This window comes from Tinamus guttatus, unplaced genomic scaffold, assembly GCF_059628265.1.
Source record: "Tinamus guttatus ecotype Peru unplaced genomic scaffold, ASM5962826v1 Tinamus_guttatus_pri_ptg000240l, whole genome shotgun sequence".
In the NCBI taxonomy this organism is placed as follows: Eukaryota; Metazoa; Chordata; class Aves; order Tinamiformes; family Tinamidae; genus Tinamus; species Tinamus guttatus.
Window position 1 is genome coordinate 11,279,658 of NW_028288774.1, and position 15,348 is coordinate 11,295,005.

At 47.8% G+C, this 15,348-nt stretch overlaps 1 protein-coding gene across 1 annotated transcript in view; it reads left to right on the forward strand.

Moving 5' to 3' along the window:
- The window catches only part of SLC67A1 (solute carrier family 67 member 1), a 40,992-nt gene that overhangs the window by 11,002 nt on the left and 14,642 nt on the right, over positions 1-15,348 (forward strand). Inside the window, exons 5-6 of the mRNA XM_010225740.2 lie at positions 14,509-14,624; positions 14,738-14,848. Of these exons, the coding sequence (XP_010224042.2) occupies positions 14,509-14,624; positions 14,738-14,848 (227 nt within the window). The remainder of the gene's footprint in view (positions 1-14,508; positions 14,625-14,737; positions 14,849-15,348) is intronic.

Genomic DNA, 15,348 nt, shown 5'->3' on the forward strand with positions numbered 1-15,348 from the left:
CAGCCAAGCTCAGGTGGTATAAAAATGCCTGCTAAATGACTAGCAAGAGTTGCCCAGCTTGGAGGTAGCACCTGGCGTATCTGCCCTGAGAAGGATGCGAGAGCAGCCGTGGCGCCAGGCGGAGGCGGCAGGGCAGGAATGCAAACGACGTGCCATAAAGCAGCAGTGAAGCGATTTGATGGCAAACCTGGGCTCTTCTTACTGTGGGCCGTGGGATATTTTTGGACTTTGGAAGTGAGCCATCCGAAAGTAAATATTTAGTCGGCTCTGCAAGCTGTCTGAAATGCGTGACATGCCCGTGGCAGGGGTAGCTGCTCGGTAATGAGGCTGACTTTCATTTGCCAAATGTGACTGCTACTAATAAAATGTAAGATCAGAAGAGGCATAAAGACGTGGGTGCACTTAGCAGTCAATCATGTCCTATCTCCATCCTGGACATTTGAATTGCCGGTGGGAGGAGAGCCGCCTGCTGCTTCCGTGAAGGGTTTCTGCAGGGCGCAGGGAGTCCTTCCTCGACGTTTCTGGCCCTGGAGGGTTGAGGCTTTCTGAGCAGATCCTGTTGCTGGGAATGTGGCTCACAGCCGAGCATCCTTTGGCTATTCAGTCTGTGGACCTGAGTGTGGATGTTTGACCTTTGGTTAGGAGTAGGTGGTACTTATGATGGCAGATGCAATGCCAGGTGATGGGCATGACCTGTATAGAAGGACAAACACTGAACAGGCATCTGCATCTAATGCTTTGAGTTCACATGAAGCAAATGCTTGGGAAAGCAAGCAACCTGTCTTGTAGCCAAGGCTTAATTATGTTGATCCAGCAGGCTCTGCTGCGACAGAAGGGGCTATTGCAGGAGCAGCACGTGGTGCTGAGCAGAGGGACAGAAGGCGGCAGCAGCAGAGAGCTCCGGCTTGGGCAAAACGTGGCTGAAGGCAGAAAGCCACGTCTCAAAGCCCAGCTGTGCACAACCTGCAAGCCAGACTGCATGCTGCTTGAATCCAGGACCTGGGTTTCAGTTCAGCCAGCTGCAAAATGTGGATCTGGGTTCAGGTTTCAATTCTGCTCCCCAAGGCTATTCCAGGTGTTCAAATACAAGCATTAGGCCCAGGCCCATCTGTAATTATTCTTTAAAAGTATTTTCCTTCCTCAGCTCCTGTGCTTTTGGCTTGTCTCCACTAGCCCTCTGCGCTGTGCTAGAGCAGAGTTTTCTGGGTATATTAATTGGGCTGTTTACACACCTGGCTTCCTGCAAGAATAGACACCTAGCTCCTTCTTTTGAAAAGTCTAGCCCAGAGGCTGTAAACAGGAATTGTGCTATGTCTGGAAAAGCTGCGCTGCTGCTTATCTGCGCTCCCTCGGGCTGTGGGAGCAGCAGCAGCTGCAGACATGGGTCAGCTGAGCATGGAAACCGGCTTGTGCTCCCTTCCCACCATTCCTGTCCTCCCACCTCGCCTTGAGGAGCCACCTCCTTTGCTCCAGCACCCAGGGAGGGTTATTGCCTCTTAATGTGATAGGGAGAAGAGGGGGCCTCTCCTGCCTTTTGGGTCAGTGCAGATGCCTGTTTTGACTCATGTATGAAGGGTGGTGGTATCATCCTGGAACTGTCTCCTATGCATGACTGTTGATGGGACTTTTCCTTTCTAGCTCTGGAACTAGGAATAAGATGCAAAATAGAGGCTGCTATCTATGCTCAGCAGCTCTAGTAGAGTTTCTTGCAGCGTCCCAGAGCTGCAGGGGCACCTCTTTTACATCTGGCATCGTCAGAAGTCCTCCTAATCCTGGCTGAATGAGGTATCTTTCCTGGGATGCATTTTTGCATGCTTCTTGGGGAGGAGACACCTGCAGCATTCCAGGTCTGTGCGTGGAGGAGAAGGAGGAGTTTCACTCCAAACTCTTTCCATGAATTTTGGATAAGTTTTGTGCATAGGGCTTTACTTCCCCTTAGGCAAAGCTTTGTCCAAGCTCCCCAAAAGCTATGATGGGTTCCTCATACCATTCAAATTCGGGCTGAGGGGCATCTTTATTGACCCATCAGGTAGATCTCAGAAAGACTGTGGAATGGAAATAGTGTGTGCTGCAGATCAGGTGAAACAGTCCCTCATTTAAGCCCTTTGGGCTTAAAATATACAAGCATAAGTTGGTTCCATGGCACAACTTTGATTCCAAGGCATAGGAGGAGCAAAAGAGCAGCACAAAATCATCTGGTCTCTACTATCAAGGATTCCTTCTTCTGAGACAAGCAGTGCTGAAAAACCACACAGTGTGTGCCCCAGTGCTAAAAACAGACCTTCACACTGCACGGGAGAGTCCCGCTTTGTATCTGTGTAGAGTCTGCACATCTTTAAAACACTGATTTTGTGGGCATGGCAGCAGGCTCTGAATCCCACTTTGCAGCTGTTGTTTTACTAGCTGGCCTTGAGTTTGCTTGGCTGTTTCATTTCTTCAGAGAAGGCTCCTTGAACTTCGTCTGGAAAATATCTGTTTGGCTTTGTAAGAGGCCACAAGTGTTAAGCACTAGGGCTGAGGTACTGTTGTGCTCTGCAGCTTGTCAAGCACCCTGGGCCTTGGCACCTTGAGCTTTCTGCACTTCATGAGGTTTCTAGAGGCCACTGCAGCAGTGTCTCCAAGGCAGGTCCTGTGCTGCTTCCTTGGGAAGGGGAATGCAAAAGGCTGGGAATAGAGGACAGGAAATCAAATGCACCTTAGGGCAAAATTTGTTACCCAAATCCTGGCCCATCTAGGAGCTGAAAGTGCTCTTCAAATGCTGCTCTCGGAATGCCGAGCTCAAGGCCAGCTCAGATGCAAAGATGCCCGAAGGCGAGTAGAAAAGAAGGGGAGTAGAAGCAATGGAGGATCCTGCGTCCTCCATCCAACCCTCCTGGTGCCTCTGTAGCTCCCGAGCACCCAGCCAGCAGCGAGGCTGTCGCCGAGCTTTCTGCTGGCCCGGAGTCTGCTGCTGAGTTTTGGTTACGTGCCACAGGCAAATGAGTGTGAGGAGCTGGAAGGGCTGGGAGATCTCAGCTGTGGAAGGGGAGGCCCGGAAAGACGAAGGTGGTGGCAGGCGTTCCCAGCCCAGCTCACGTCAAAGCTTTTTGCGGGGGGGAGTGAGCGTATTACACCATCCCGGTTGCCTTTTTCCCTCCTGCTTAGTCATGCCTGCGAGCTGAGAGGAGAACCTGCGCCCTTGCTAGGGTTGGTGGCTGGCTGCACCCCGCGTGCGGCAGCATGACTGCTCGTGTCGCGCGCTGGGCCTGCGAAGGGTATCAAATCAGACAGGAAATTATTTTTGGAGCAGCGAAGCATGTTGAAACGCAGCAGAGTGCAGCTGTTTGCGTAACCGGGTTTTTGGGAGAGCTGGCTCACTCGTTGCCAAGCAGTCGACTTCCTAAACTGGTGAGAAACAGTTTCCCTGTTCCCAGAGGAATGAGCAAGCCCCCTCAGGCTTAGTAGGCTGGGCTTGATTCAGCATCCGCTGTCCCTGTAATGTCTGCTCCACAGCTACGAAAGTCCCCCGCTGCTTCTCAGCAGCGGAATTGCAACTCCTTAGGTTGGGCCCTCTGCTCAGAAGTAGGTGGCCTGCAAAATGAAGACCATCCAGGGCTTCAAATGCATTGCAGTTGCCAGGTTTAGATCTCTATTTGCAGTCAATTGCCCATGTTTGAAGTGAAACATCAGCCCCCTGGGTGCGCCGTTGTCACAAGCCCACTGACCCTGCGTTCCCAAGAAGGTTCAGCCGCATCTTGCAAGGTCCTGGACACAAAAGCAGACCTATTTCCCTGAGCTGTGCTCAGATCTGACTTCCTCATCTTAGAGAGGGATGACCGCCCTCAGCACTGCTAAGCCTTCAAGAGAGTAGGTGCCTTCGTATCTGCCACTCGTAAATACTCTGTACTCGCATACGTTGGTGGTTGCTGTCATCTGCAGTGCTCTTCCAGCTGCTGTTGCCTGGGATGACCGCGTTTATATAAACTGCTTGTTTTCATCTGCTCGCGTCCCGTAAATCCCCGCCGCGTCCGTGGGGCGGCCGCGCGCCTTGCGTCAGGCCGTGCCGCAGGCGCTGCCTCCCTGCGCACGCAGAGGGGCTGCTGCCCCCGAGCTTCCGAGCAGCGCGCTCGGGACCTAGCGCTGCTCCCGTTAGGTTACGTGTGCGACTTGTGTTAGCCAGAAAGGGTAAAATGTGTCCATGGCCGGGAGAGGCCTGTCGTCCTCGCGTGGATGGGGCTTAAATTCCTGCCACCAAAATCAGATGCTTGCACAGAAGGGAAGGACTGACTCAGCTCTGAGCGATTCCAAAAGCTCGATAGGGGCATAAAGCTTTTTTTGTTTGCAGGCTTCTTATGTCATTACTTAGTCATGCAAATGTCACCCCGTAAGAGGGCCCAGAAGAAAGGCTTTTCACATCACCACCCGCTTCTGGAAAACTCGCTCGCTGGTTATTCATGACTGCCCGCTCCCTCGGCCTTATGCCTCCTTCCTAACTGCTCCATGAGGAGGAGAAATTCCCTGGCACGCTGAAAAGAGAGCGGGGAAAAATCCAGCACGCAAATTGAGTCAGCCTAAATATTTAGAGCTTTCCAGTTGGGTTGCTAAATCCTCACGGGGGCTGGTTATAATTAGTAGTATTGCTTCCAAGGGGGTTCGGCTGCGTTTCCGCCACACTAACGCAGCTCCACAAGCTGCCGCAACGGAGCCGCCCAACGGGTCGATCACGACCTCGCCGGGATGCTGAGATGAGGTGTTTTTGCTCTTCTGCCTAAAAGTTCTAGGAAAAGTTGGCAATGAAACTGGTAATTTACTTTATTCGTCACGGAACCTCAACTCAAATTTATTGGGACCTAAACCGAAGCGTGCAATGAGTTGCACAGCAAAAGTGTCGCATCTTGTGCCAATAAAATGCTGTTTTATTGAAGTCAATATTAGCCTGGGAGGCCGTTATTCCTGCAGCACAAAGGAAGGAGACATCTTAAGCCTTTGAAGTGTGGTAAACTCAATAAATTTTGGGTTTGAATCGCTGCGATAAATCCTGCTTCCTCAGATAAACGCAGCGCGTAAACGTGAAGCGGTGTCATTATTTCTCGGGTGATGTTTTGCCGAAGGGTAGCTGTAGGGAAGGTTTTAATTTCTTTTGTCACCTTATCTCTGGGGATCATTTCAGTTCCGTTTCAGCGAAGCATGAGACTAAAAAGAGTTTTATTGTCTCTTTGAACTGCTTTTTGCTCTGAGGAATGAGGATATAACCAAGCCCGGGCCAATAGCAACAGGACAAGTGAAACATGTAGAGACTTGTCCTGCCCAATGCTTTCCCCAGATAATTTTTTTTTCCATGCACTTAGCACTGATGATTGGGATTTTCCAACCGATAAAGGCTTGACTGGCCTCCGGGTAACGTGATCTCTGCTACATCCGCTCCAGACTGTTTCTTCTCTTCTTACCTCAATGTCCATCACTCGTCACTGTTCGGTTCTTATATCCTCTCTGGGAGGGACTTTTTTTTCCATGTTTGATGATTTTTTTTCAGTAATCTCTTCTCCCTTTGCTTGTGTTTTGCTTTAAGAAGAGATAGGCCTAGGGAACGACTGAAAGGCAAATATTAACCTAACTTAAAGGGTTTAGGGATGTTCATTTTTGTTGCTTTAAGTGCTGTGGTGTTGTTGCCTTTGGAATGTATCATTAGGGTGTAATTGAAGAAGGACGCTGCTTGGCTCTATCTGGAAATAGGGCAATTTTAACATAGCTGATGTCATTTAGCAGCAGAGTGTCCATGTCCTGTGTCTGGGGCCACGTTAGCAGCGAACCTTGGTTAGGGTCTGGGACTAAGCATAAAGCTGCTTGTCCCATCATTAGGTCTTTTTCTATTGAGCCTCAATTTTGGCTGCTGTCCAATGGCTTATCAAAGAGGAATGAATTTTCCTGTGCATCATTTCCCTGTCCATACCCTACCTCTCTATACAGGTGCCCTTCCTATGGGCTCTTGCTTGGCAGCTCCTTGAAGCCCATGTGTTCCTGCTGAGAACAAGATCTCAATGAAATTTCAGTGAAATTGCATCGTTCCCTTTCACTGCGTCCAGGAAGAAAAGCTCCAGTAGCCACATAAATAAGTAAATGAACCCCGTCAACCAACTTTTCTGTTTATGTAAGCACAAAAATCACTGTCGCTGCCAAGCACTGAAGAACATGGTCCAGTTGCTGCTTTAAGTTGCCTTGTTCTAGCATCTACCCTTGTGAAACGCAGGTACTCCCTAAGATGTCATGCCAAAGAAGTATGTGGCCTCTAGGTCTTGCAAGCAACACATGGCTTGAAATACAAGTCTTCTAGGTACAACGAAACCAACTGTGTGCTAGGCCAGTGTGCTGCTCATTGAAGCTACAGAAATGCATAATCAGAGGTTTTCAAACTCCTCTGCAGAGAGCTGGCTGCTCGCCTGGCACTCATCCCTCCTTGTTTCCAGCTGCTAATTTGCAATTAAACACAACCGAAAATACACCAAATGCCCTGCTAGCAGTTCTCCGTGCACGGCCGGCGGAGAGCTCGCCGTTGCTACCGATGGCTCCGCGAGCGTGCGAATGGGTGGAGAGGCTGCCCATGAGGCGGGCTCAGATGTGGTTCCCGACAAGGGCTCCTGTAAATAACACTTCAGCGTAATGCAGCTGTGACTAATTGGCATCCCCGTAGGTGGTCTCAGTAGTGGGGCCAAGATTAGATGTGGTCTAGGGAAGGAATGAGCCTGTCTCCTCCTGAGGGGGTAGTGCCTCCAACAGAGAGCTGAGGTGTGCGAGGCAGGGCTTGAAATGCCACTGCTCTGCCAGCTCTGCAGGTAAAGGCTGCTTGCGCTCATGGCTTTGGCAGCCCTGAAGCCAACGGAGCTGCAGGAGATGCACGGAAGACCCTGCAATTGCACCTGACTGGCATGAAGTGCGTTAAATGTCTTTTCAATTCACCTCTCTGAGAAGTACAAGCAAGTTCAGTTTATATTTATCATGCTTTTTTTTTGGCCCAAATCATTTTTATTGTCTCAACAAAGTATTTGAAAATACATCATTTAGCACAATGTTTCTTGGCCCTTTGCTGACCATTGTTTGTCCTACCAACTGTGTAGCGGAGGAAGCTGATGCAGATATGCAAACAACAGCTCTGGAACACAGAGCACCCTCCTTCTGAGTGCATTAATATGCAGAAACCCTCATCATTATGGGATGGGAGAAACAAAGTGCTTAACAGAGAGAGTTCAGTAAATATAGTAACAGTGAGACCACTCTTGGTTCGAACACACGGAGCCTGCCGCAGCAAGCAAACTGTGTGCCTTTAATTAATGGTCTCACCCTTCTGCTTGCAGAAATGGGGTGACTCACTCTAATGCAGAAACCTGTTTCTGGGGGCAAACTGTTCATGAAATCCAATCAGCTGCACCACATCCCTGGGGCTCTGTCTTTGCTGGAAATAAAGGTTGTTTTTTAAGAAACATGTTGTGTGGCCATAGAGGTTGGAGCAGAATACTGGAAACCATTCCACTTGTGAAGCATTTAATTTGTGACTTTTGGATTCTAGTGCTCCATCGTGGCTTCCCATAGAAGACGAGCCTTGCTATGTCCTCCTTCTGCCTCGTTATAAGACTTTACTAAGACAAAAGGTGATGGTGACCTTGCTGAAGCATGTTGGTTTTCTTGCACCTTGGGGTAGAAGCTGTTGGCTGTTACTGCTTGTTGTGAAGGCAAGACCAGTCTGTGCCTGACCTCTGGTAGGATGTTACATTTACAGTAACCTCCAGGTAAAGTAGTTTGTTTTGCCATGATTAACTTGCTCTAAAATGTCATTCATATGAGCACCGTCCTGGTAAAAGACCAAATTCAGCTGTCAGTTTTGGCTAGTCAAAACCTTAGCCTTTGGGTTTAGGGTGTGGAGGGAGCATTTAATTTTGCATGACCTAAGAGCTGCTGTCGTGGGTCATAGCAATGGCCTATCCATCTCCTGAGCCCCATGTCCTGCTTACAGCAGTGACCTATAGAAGCAGTGGCTTGAGTCCCTTCTGGAAGTGGCTCGAGTGCCCTGGTGGGAAGGCACCACGGGGTTGGCAAAGCAAGTGGCTGCCCGCAGCATCAAGCTGTCTGCCCATGGTCCCGTTTGCTGCTTGCCCATGCCAGAGTCCCTAGAAGTCGGGCTTGCTGCTGCCATTGGGGAAAAAGCCAGAGCGTATGGTGCACGTGGCTATTTTTGGAAGACGGGAGAGGTCTTCTTGGAGGTGGCAGGCACCTCCTGTCTCCTTAGCGTCAGCAGGCACAGCAATCCTGGCTCTCCAGCAGGCTCTCCTTGCTTTCTTTTCCAGCCAAATCCTACTCCTTCCCCTCGCAGGAGCTGCCAGGCCTCCACCCCTCATCCTTGGGCAGGGAAATTCGGCTCTGCCTACGCTCTGCTTGAGCCAGCTCTGAGTAAGTGCATGGGGAGCGGTGAAAAGTAACACATCCAGTCGGTGCCAAACTCGCGTATCCTCCAAAGCTGCCGCTCCGCGCTGGAGCCTGACGTGTAGCAAGCACCGTCCAAGTTACTATAGCAAATCCTCAACAGTTTCCTGCCCAGCTGAATCTTTTGGAGTCTGAAGCGTTGTAACCTCATAAAAGCCAGCAAAAGCTTGAACTCGTTCAAAGATCGTTTTACCTCCTACGGTATTCTATGAAGTCAGACATGCTGTAACATCTGATTAACGATGTGTTCAGCTATGAGTCACCGGGTAGTCTAGCAAGCCCTGCTCACCTCCTAACCAGTCCGTACGTGGGAGTCCTTACCCAACGACACACCCAAGCAGGGGATTTTAACAGTTCACCACGTTCTGAACTTGGAAGAGCAGTTTATGGAATTGCTGCTTAATTAAAAAAAAAAAAAAAGAAAAGAAAAAAGAAAAAAAAAGAAAGAAAGAAAACTTAAAGGCTTTACCACCCATTAGGGAACAAACCCCTACCATGAAGATGATCATGTGTGTGTGTTGGCAGAGGGAATGAGACCCTGAAAAGCTACTGATACATTGCATGGTTGTAATATCCAAGAATCTTGTACCCTGGATAGTGAGTAAATGAAGACTTTCCCTCCACCCATGAAGTGAGTTCATGGAAATTAAGGGTTGCTCAGGATCACAGACATAAGTGTTGGTACAACAAATGGAGCTTTTAAGGCTAGATTTAAAGAAGTCAGCAGGATGCAGGGCACTTCAAATCTGAAGCTCAGCTGAAGCATTAACTAGGTGACACGGGGCGTCCTGTCACATTGTTTCTTCTTGGAGCGCCCTCGGTACCAAGCTCGGCTCTCACACGTTTCTTAGCACCAGAAAGACTGCTGAATATCATGTTATAGGTGCCTTACAGAAGACATCCCTTGTAGTGAAAAGCTTGCATTGTAGATTGGCAAGAAAAGGGCTGAAAAAAATCCAAAATGGGGGGGAGATTGTGTCTGTATTTAATATTAAGCAGTCACTTTATGAGGTATGTGAATGGTTGTTGATCTGAAGTGTAGAATTACCTATTCCCAGCTGAATGTCCCAAGCTCAGAGTGAGACTTATGATTATTCTGATTTATACGCTGGAATATTTAAGGACTTTGGAGGAATGGGCAAGAGCTTATCTCTAGTTTGTGACACAATGGCAGGAGACAGTTTTGGTTCCCGCTGCACAGGAGGAAACTGCACTTACATCTCAACATGACCTGAGTGAAAGATCCTGGAATTGCTCTGTTGTTTAAGAGGGTGCTGACATGAGCTGCTTTATTCTTGTGCTTTGAAGGAAAGATGCTTTCTACAACAAAAGTCATAAAAAGATACCTAAGGAAGAAGAAGAACAGAGCAAACTTATGTAATGCTTCACCAGTTAATTTCCCAGTATTCAAGTATTTTCCGCTCTGGGATTTCCTGAGCTCAGAGTGGTTGGTGACTCTTTAGTAATCCTCAGTAGATTTTTCCACCAAGTGCTTGTCCAGTCTTCCCTTCAGCCTGCTCAAACCTTTTGCTTCTGCACTATCAGTAGCAACAAGCTTCATTGACCCTATACATTTTGTGGGAGGAATCAGCTCCTCCTCTTCATCCTCAAACAAGTTCCTTGCATCTTCATCCCATGTTTGCTAGTTCTTGCATCAGAAGTCACTTCCTAGCCCCTTTTTCCACATGGCTCATGAGTTTGTGGACCTCTCACAGGCGCCAAAAGCACCTCCTTTCTCTTCTCTGTTTCTTCAGGTCCCAGCCCTGCTGACCATCTGCCTCTCTTGTGAGCGCTGACCCCTTGCACCTCCTCTGATACCTATCTTGGCCTGCCCCAGCTCATCCCAGGTTAGGGCTGGAGGCCAGATGTTGCAAGCCCCTGTTGAGCGAGTGCAATTCACATGTGGTCCGTGTCTAGACTCCCCCATTTCTAGACATGCAAGGTGACAACTTGGGCACCAGAGTGAGCAAGCAGTGCTTTAGTCAGTCGGCTGGCTAAAATCTTTTGGAGGAGCGAAGCTCACTCCCCGATCGCCATAAAGGCATGTAAATGTGCAGAGGCTCGGTGCCCCCCTACAACTGGGAAAAGATTCTATTTGTTTGCCTCTAGTTCTGCACATTTACACAACAGTCTGGAGAAATGTGAAGTTTTCTGAGTCTCAATGCCTCAGTGAATTCATTTTTTATTGATTCCTCCCACTTTTTCCTTTTTTTTTTTTTTTTAAGGACGCTTCATGGTTTCAATGAAATTTTGTGCTTGCTTTTTGTCTCCCGGGAGGCGCTTGGATGCCAGGGAACAGTTGAGCAGTTTGACGTCTCGAGGCCACGTCGGGGACGAAACGCGCTGCGCAAGCACTGCCAGGGCAGTAAAACGAAATGCCTTGAGCTGAGGCAGCGCTCAGCTATGCCGCACTGAGTCACTCGAAGCTACGCGCTCTGTTTAGGCATTCCTAGTTATCAGGAACATGATGCACGTTTGCCATTGACAGAAAAGTGGCTGTTGGCTGATTTCTGAAAAGAACAGAGCTATCTACCGGAGGACGTGGCTTGGAGTCGTGGTTTAACCAAGCCGATTTTTGTCCTTTTTTTTAATCACTTTTTCTCCTACAGCTCTTCTCTAAGGGCGCAAGTGAGCGGATAGTGCGGCCGGACTGCAATCAAAGAAATATTTTGAGAGTCCCTTCAGAGCTCTTGAAGGAACCCAGCCCAGTTATGAATACAATCCTTATGTGGCATTGTTTGAAGTCGAAGTGAGTCACTAAAAAACAATTTGCACTCCCTCCACACTCAACTTTGACTTTATTACAAGAAAAAAAAAAAGAGGGGGAAGGGAAGCAAGCAAAGCCAACTCCATTCGCTGCAGAAGCACACGTGCATCCTTTAATCCCCAAGGACTCGCTGGGAATGGCTTCGTCCTTAAAAGAACTGCAGCATTTAATTGTGCAATTGCACATGCGTAGGTACCACACACATGCACGCTTTCTCCCGTGGTTTGAAGGCAGAGTAAGGCTCAGTAAGGTGAAAAATGCAACGGCCAAACCTTGGTCTGCAATCTGCTTGATTCCTTGTGGGATAACATGTAGCGCATTCCTACTTTGGCTCATCCAGGAAGCTTGGTGCCCACTAGGATTTGCAGTCATCTGAAAGTAAATACAGAAGGTGGTTAAGCATTCGATGGGAAGAAATTCATCCTTGGTCCAGTCAGCTTTGAATGCTTATTTTTTTCTTGGGTTTAATCTGTTTACCACGCTGTTATTATTAGCGGTTTCAGCATCAATTTTGCTTTCCCACCGGCACTAAGGATGGAGTTTCCAGACAGCAAGTCCCATCTGCCAGCCCCTTGTCCATTATAAATGACCACAGGCTGCAGAGCGAGCCTCAAAGCATAAATGCTGCAGTCTATGGCAGTTTGCACAGCAGGTAAGCAGTGCCCCACACTTGGCCTCCCACATTTCGGAGCAGTACTATTTACTGCTTGCAGGCAGCAGGCAGACCCATGTTTGCCATAGGTGTCTACAAGGGCAGAAACGGTGGGGAGATGCCAAGATGCCAGATGCTGGCAGGGTCCCATTGAACCATTCAGAGTACCTTGTCCTCTTGCAGACCCCTCCATGGAGCGAAGTTCCCTTAGCGCAACCACCGCGTCTGTGTTATTGCTTCAGGGAAATGAAAAAAATCAAGCCAGGAGCAGCACCCAGATGAAGTTACCAGAGTTATTCTGACCATAAAGCCCTTGCTGTCTCCAAGAGCGCTGAAGGCAGTTGACCTCTCTTAATCAGCCAGGAGCTGAGGCAGGCTGTACAATGATCTCAGCTGTCTAAGCTGACTTGCCCTTTTGCTCCTTTTAATTTAATTGTATTAGTTGTGCCTGGGTCCTTTGTTGTTTGGGCCCCTCAGGAAATGTGCTTCTGGTTTTGGCAGGAGTTGCTCCCGTTGCAGATGACTCATCTGCTCGCAGCCAGGGGGGCTGAGAGGAAGCACAGGAAGGGGAAGGGGATGTAACAGCATCCTGTGGGAGCAACCTGCTTGATCCACTTTGTTTGCCTCATTAGTGGCACCTCTTCCTTCCGATAAGCCAAAGGGATGAGATTTAATGTCCCTTTGCAAGAGTGCAAGAGAGACTTCCACTGATTTCAGCAGTGCCAGGATTTTGTGCTCCACCAAGGTCCTCCAGCCCCATTGTGCCAAGGAAAAGAAATACTTTTGGACCATCTACAACAGCCCGGAGCTGTTCACAGCCTCAGGGAGATGAAGTTTTTGGGAGCCTAGGGAAGCTGCGATTTCCTCAGCGCGTTCCTAGCATCTCCAGAAGAGCCTCTCAGTGCTCATGTCTGGCCCTGAGATGTGAAGGGACAGCATAGGCAGGTCTTGCACCACTGTATTGCTGGGGTGAGCACTCCGACGGGTTGGCAAGCGGGTTCACAAGCGTTGTTCTCAATGGGTTTTCCAAATGAGCAAGCGGAGCAAGGCGGTTCGCTCTGGCTCAGAAGCCAAATCCCCAGGTCCAAGTGCTGACCTGGAGATCAGCACCTACTGATCTGGAAATGGTAGTGGTTAAAATGTGGGAAAAAGGGAGCACTTAGAGAGAGCTGCACCTGGGGGGAGGCATTTCCAGAGGATCTGGAGCGCCTGGGGTATTCTGGGAAGTGGCTTTTCAGCTCCGTGTTCTACTTTTATTGGGTTTCTCCGAATTCAGAGCCTGGCTGTACAACGAGGCATTAATGCATTCAGACAAGCCCATTTTTTTTCCCAAATATGGAAAATTTCAAGGTTCTCCTCTCCCTTTCCCAGCAAGGACTTAGCAGCCGGATGCTTTCAGTGCAAGAGGACATTGTTATTTACTAATTTTATTGAGACATTGTTCACTCATTGCTGGTACTTGCTGTAACTCTCTTCTGAACGAAAAAGTAAAATATAATTGTACCATGTTTGTAAGAGGCTGGAAAACCTTAGAAAATAAAAAAGAGACTGTGCTGGAATTTTTTCTTTTTCAGTCCAATAAAAATGTTTGCAATTACACTTCTTTTTTCCATATCATAATGAAAAATTGTAATATAGAAATAAAAAATAGAATAAATAGAATAGAATAAAGTCACTTCTGTATAAAACAAAGTAGAAATTCAGTATTTCTTGGAGAGAATTTTGGGACAAAAGAATTTTGTTTCAACAGTTTGGGAATTGTTTAACAGAAAACTTTTAATCAGAAAATGGCAATCTTCTATATTTAAAAGTAAAAAAAGAAAGAAAAAGTTAAAACAATCCAGTAAATGACTAATTTTGTGGTCCAAGGTAATTAACCAAACAACTTGGCAGATGGATGCAACAGGTCTAAATTATTGCAGTAAGTCCATTTGCAGGAAGATATTATCTACCTTTGTTGTTGTTAATAATAATTAATGAGAAAACATTCACCTGGGATATTTGCAGTTGCTATTAACAGTAATACGTATACATATATTTATATATTTGCTCTTTGATGCTTTTCTCAGTTGTTTGCATCTCAATCTTTGCCTGCCTTTCCCTGGAACTTTAATAATAACCTGGTAATACTCAAGAAATTACTCATGCCGCACCTTTGTCTAGCATGGAGGAAGCTTGAGGCTTTTGCAATTAGTGTTGCTGGTTCTTCCAAGGGAAAAATATGCCATGGTCCAACAAGGAAAGCAGCAGCAGGAATGCGCTCACAACCGCTCCGCTATCGGTGCGTGCCCAGGAAGGGTGCTTCGGTCAGCAGCCGCCCCATGTTTATATCAGGACTTTCTATTCGCTCTGTTGGCTTTTATGCAGTTTGTATTGGGGTTCTTTAGGCAATTGATTGTTGGTACTTTTTCTCCTTAAAAATTTACCAATTGTAGTTACTGTTAATCGTGTCTGCATCTGAGCATGCGGCCCTGAAAGTGGGTGAGCTTATTTATAGCCATAGGAACTGTGACTTGGAGGGGATTGCTCTTCACCCAAGAGGAAGCAGCCGTGTGCCAAAGTCTTTGCAGGGCTGATGTTCGAGTGTCTTCTGCTTATGACATTTGTCCACTTACCTGTGTTTTTCCTCTGTTTGCAGCATTTTTTCCCCTATGTATGTTGGACTGGTAGGAAGCCTCATAAGCACCGTGATAGTGATAGTCGGGATCCCTTCACCAGCCAGACAGAAGTCGGAGCATCCCATGACAGAGCATAGTAAGTATTTAGCAGTTGCACGAAGGAGCACCTCGGTCCTTCTAGAAAAAGATCTTTCTTATTTCCTGCCTCTCACCTGCATAAATAAAATGGTATTTGATGCGTGTTCCCAGGCCCATTGCAGGCTGGCAGCGTGTTCAGCCTCCACAAAATCCTCCGCCTGATGAAGTTCCCAGGAGTGATGGAAGTTTTCCTGGTCAAGGTCCTTGCTGGATTTCCCATAGGTAAACCTCACCCGCTGCCGCGGTTGCTGTTGTGCTTGAAGTGAGACTATGTGCAGCATAACCCAGGCTTGTCTCAGGTTGCTGAACGAGCTTCGTGTTGCTCTCGGTTACCTTGCATCAAAACCCTGAGGCTTAATCCAGGACAGACTGCTTGTCACAGGCTTCTGCTGTGACTTTTGGCAAAATGCTTAATCTCTCTGCCCGATCCCCCGGCTGCAAAAGGGGTCTTCTCGCTTGTCTGTCATTTCTGTTTTGCTATAAGCTCTTCTGAGCAGAGGCAAATCATTTGCACTCTGCCAGGAACACTGAGGTCCTGATTTTACTTGGTTCTTTTAATGGTGAAAAAGTATATATATATATTTATCTATCTATCTATCTATATATATCTTTACAAATAAGGAGATATATATATATATATATATCTCCTCACTTTTTTTCCCAGCAGTTAAAAAATTCTGTGGGATCAGGCACCGTTGTGTGCTTGCAGGGGAGCTGGTGGC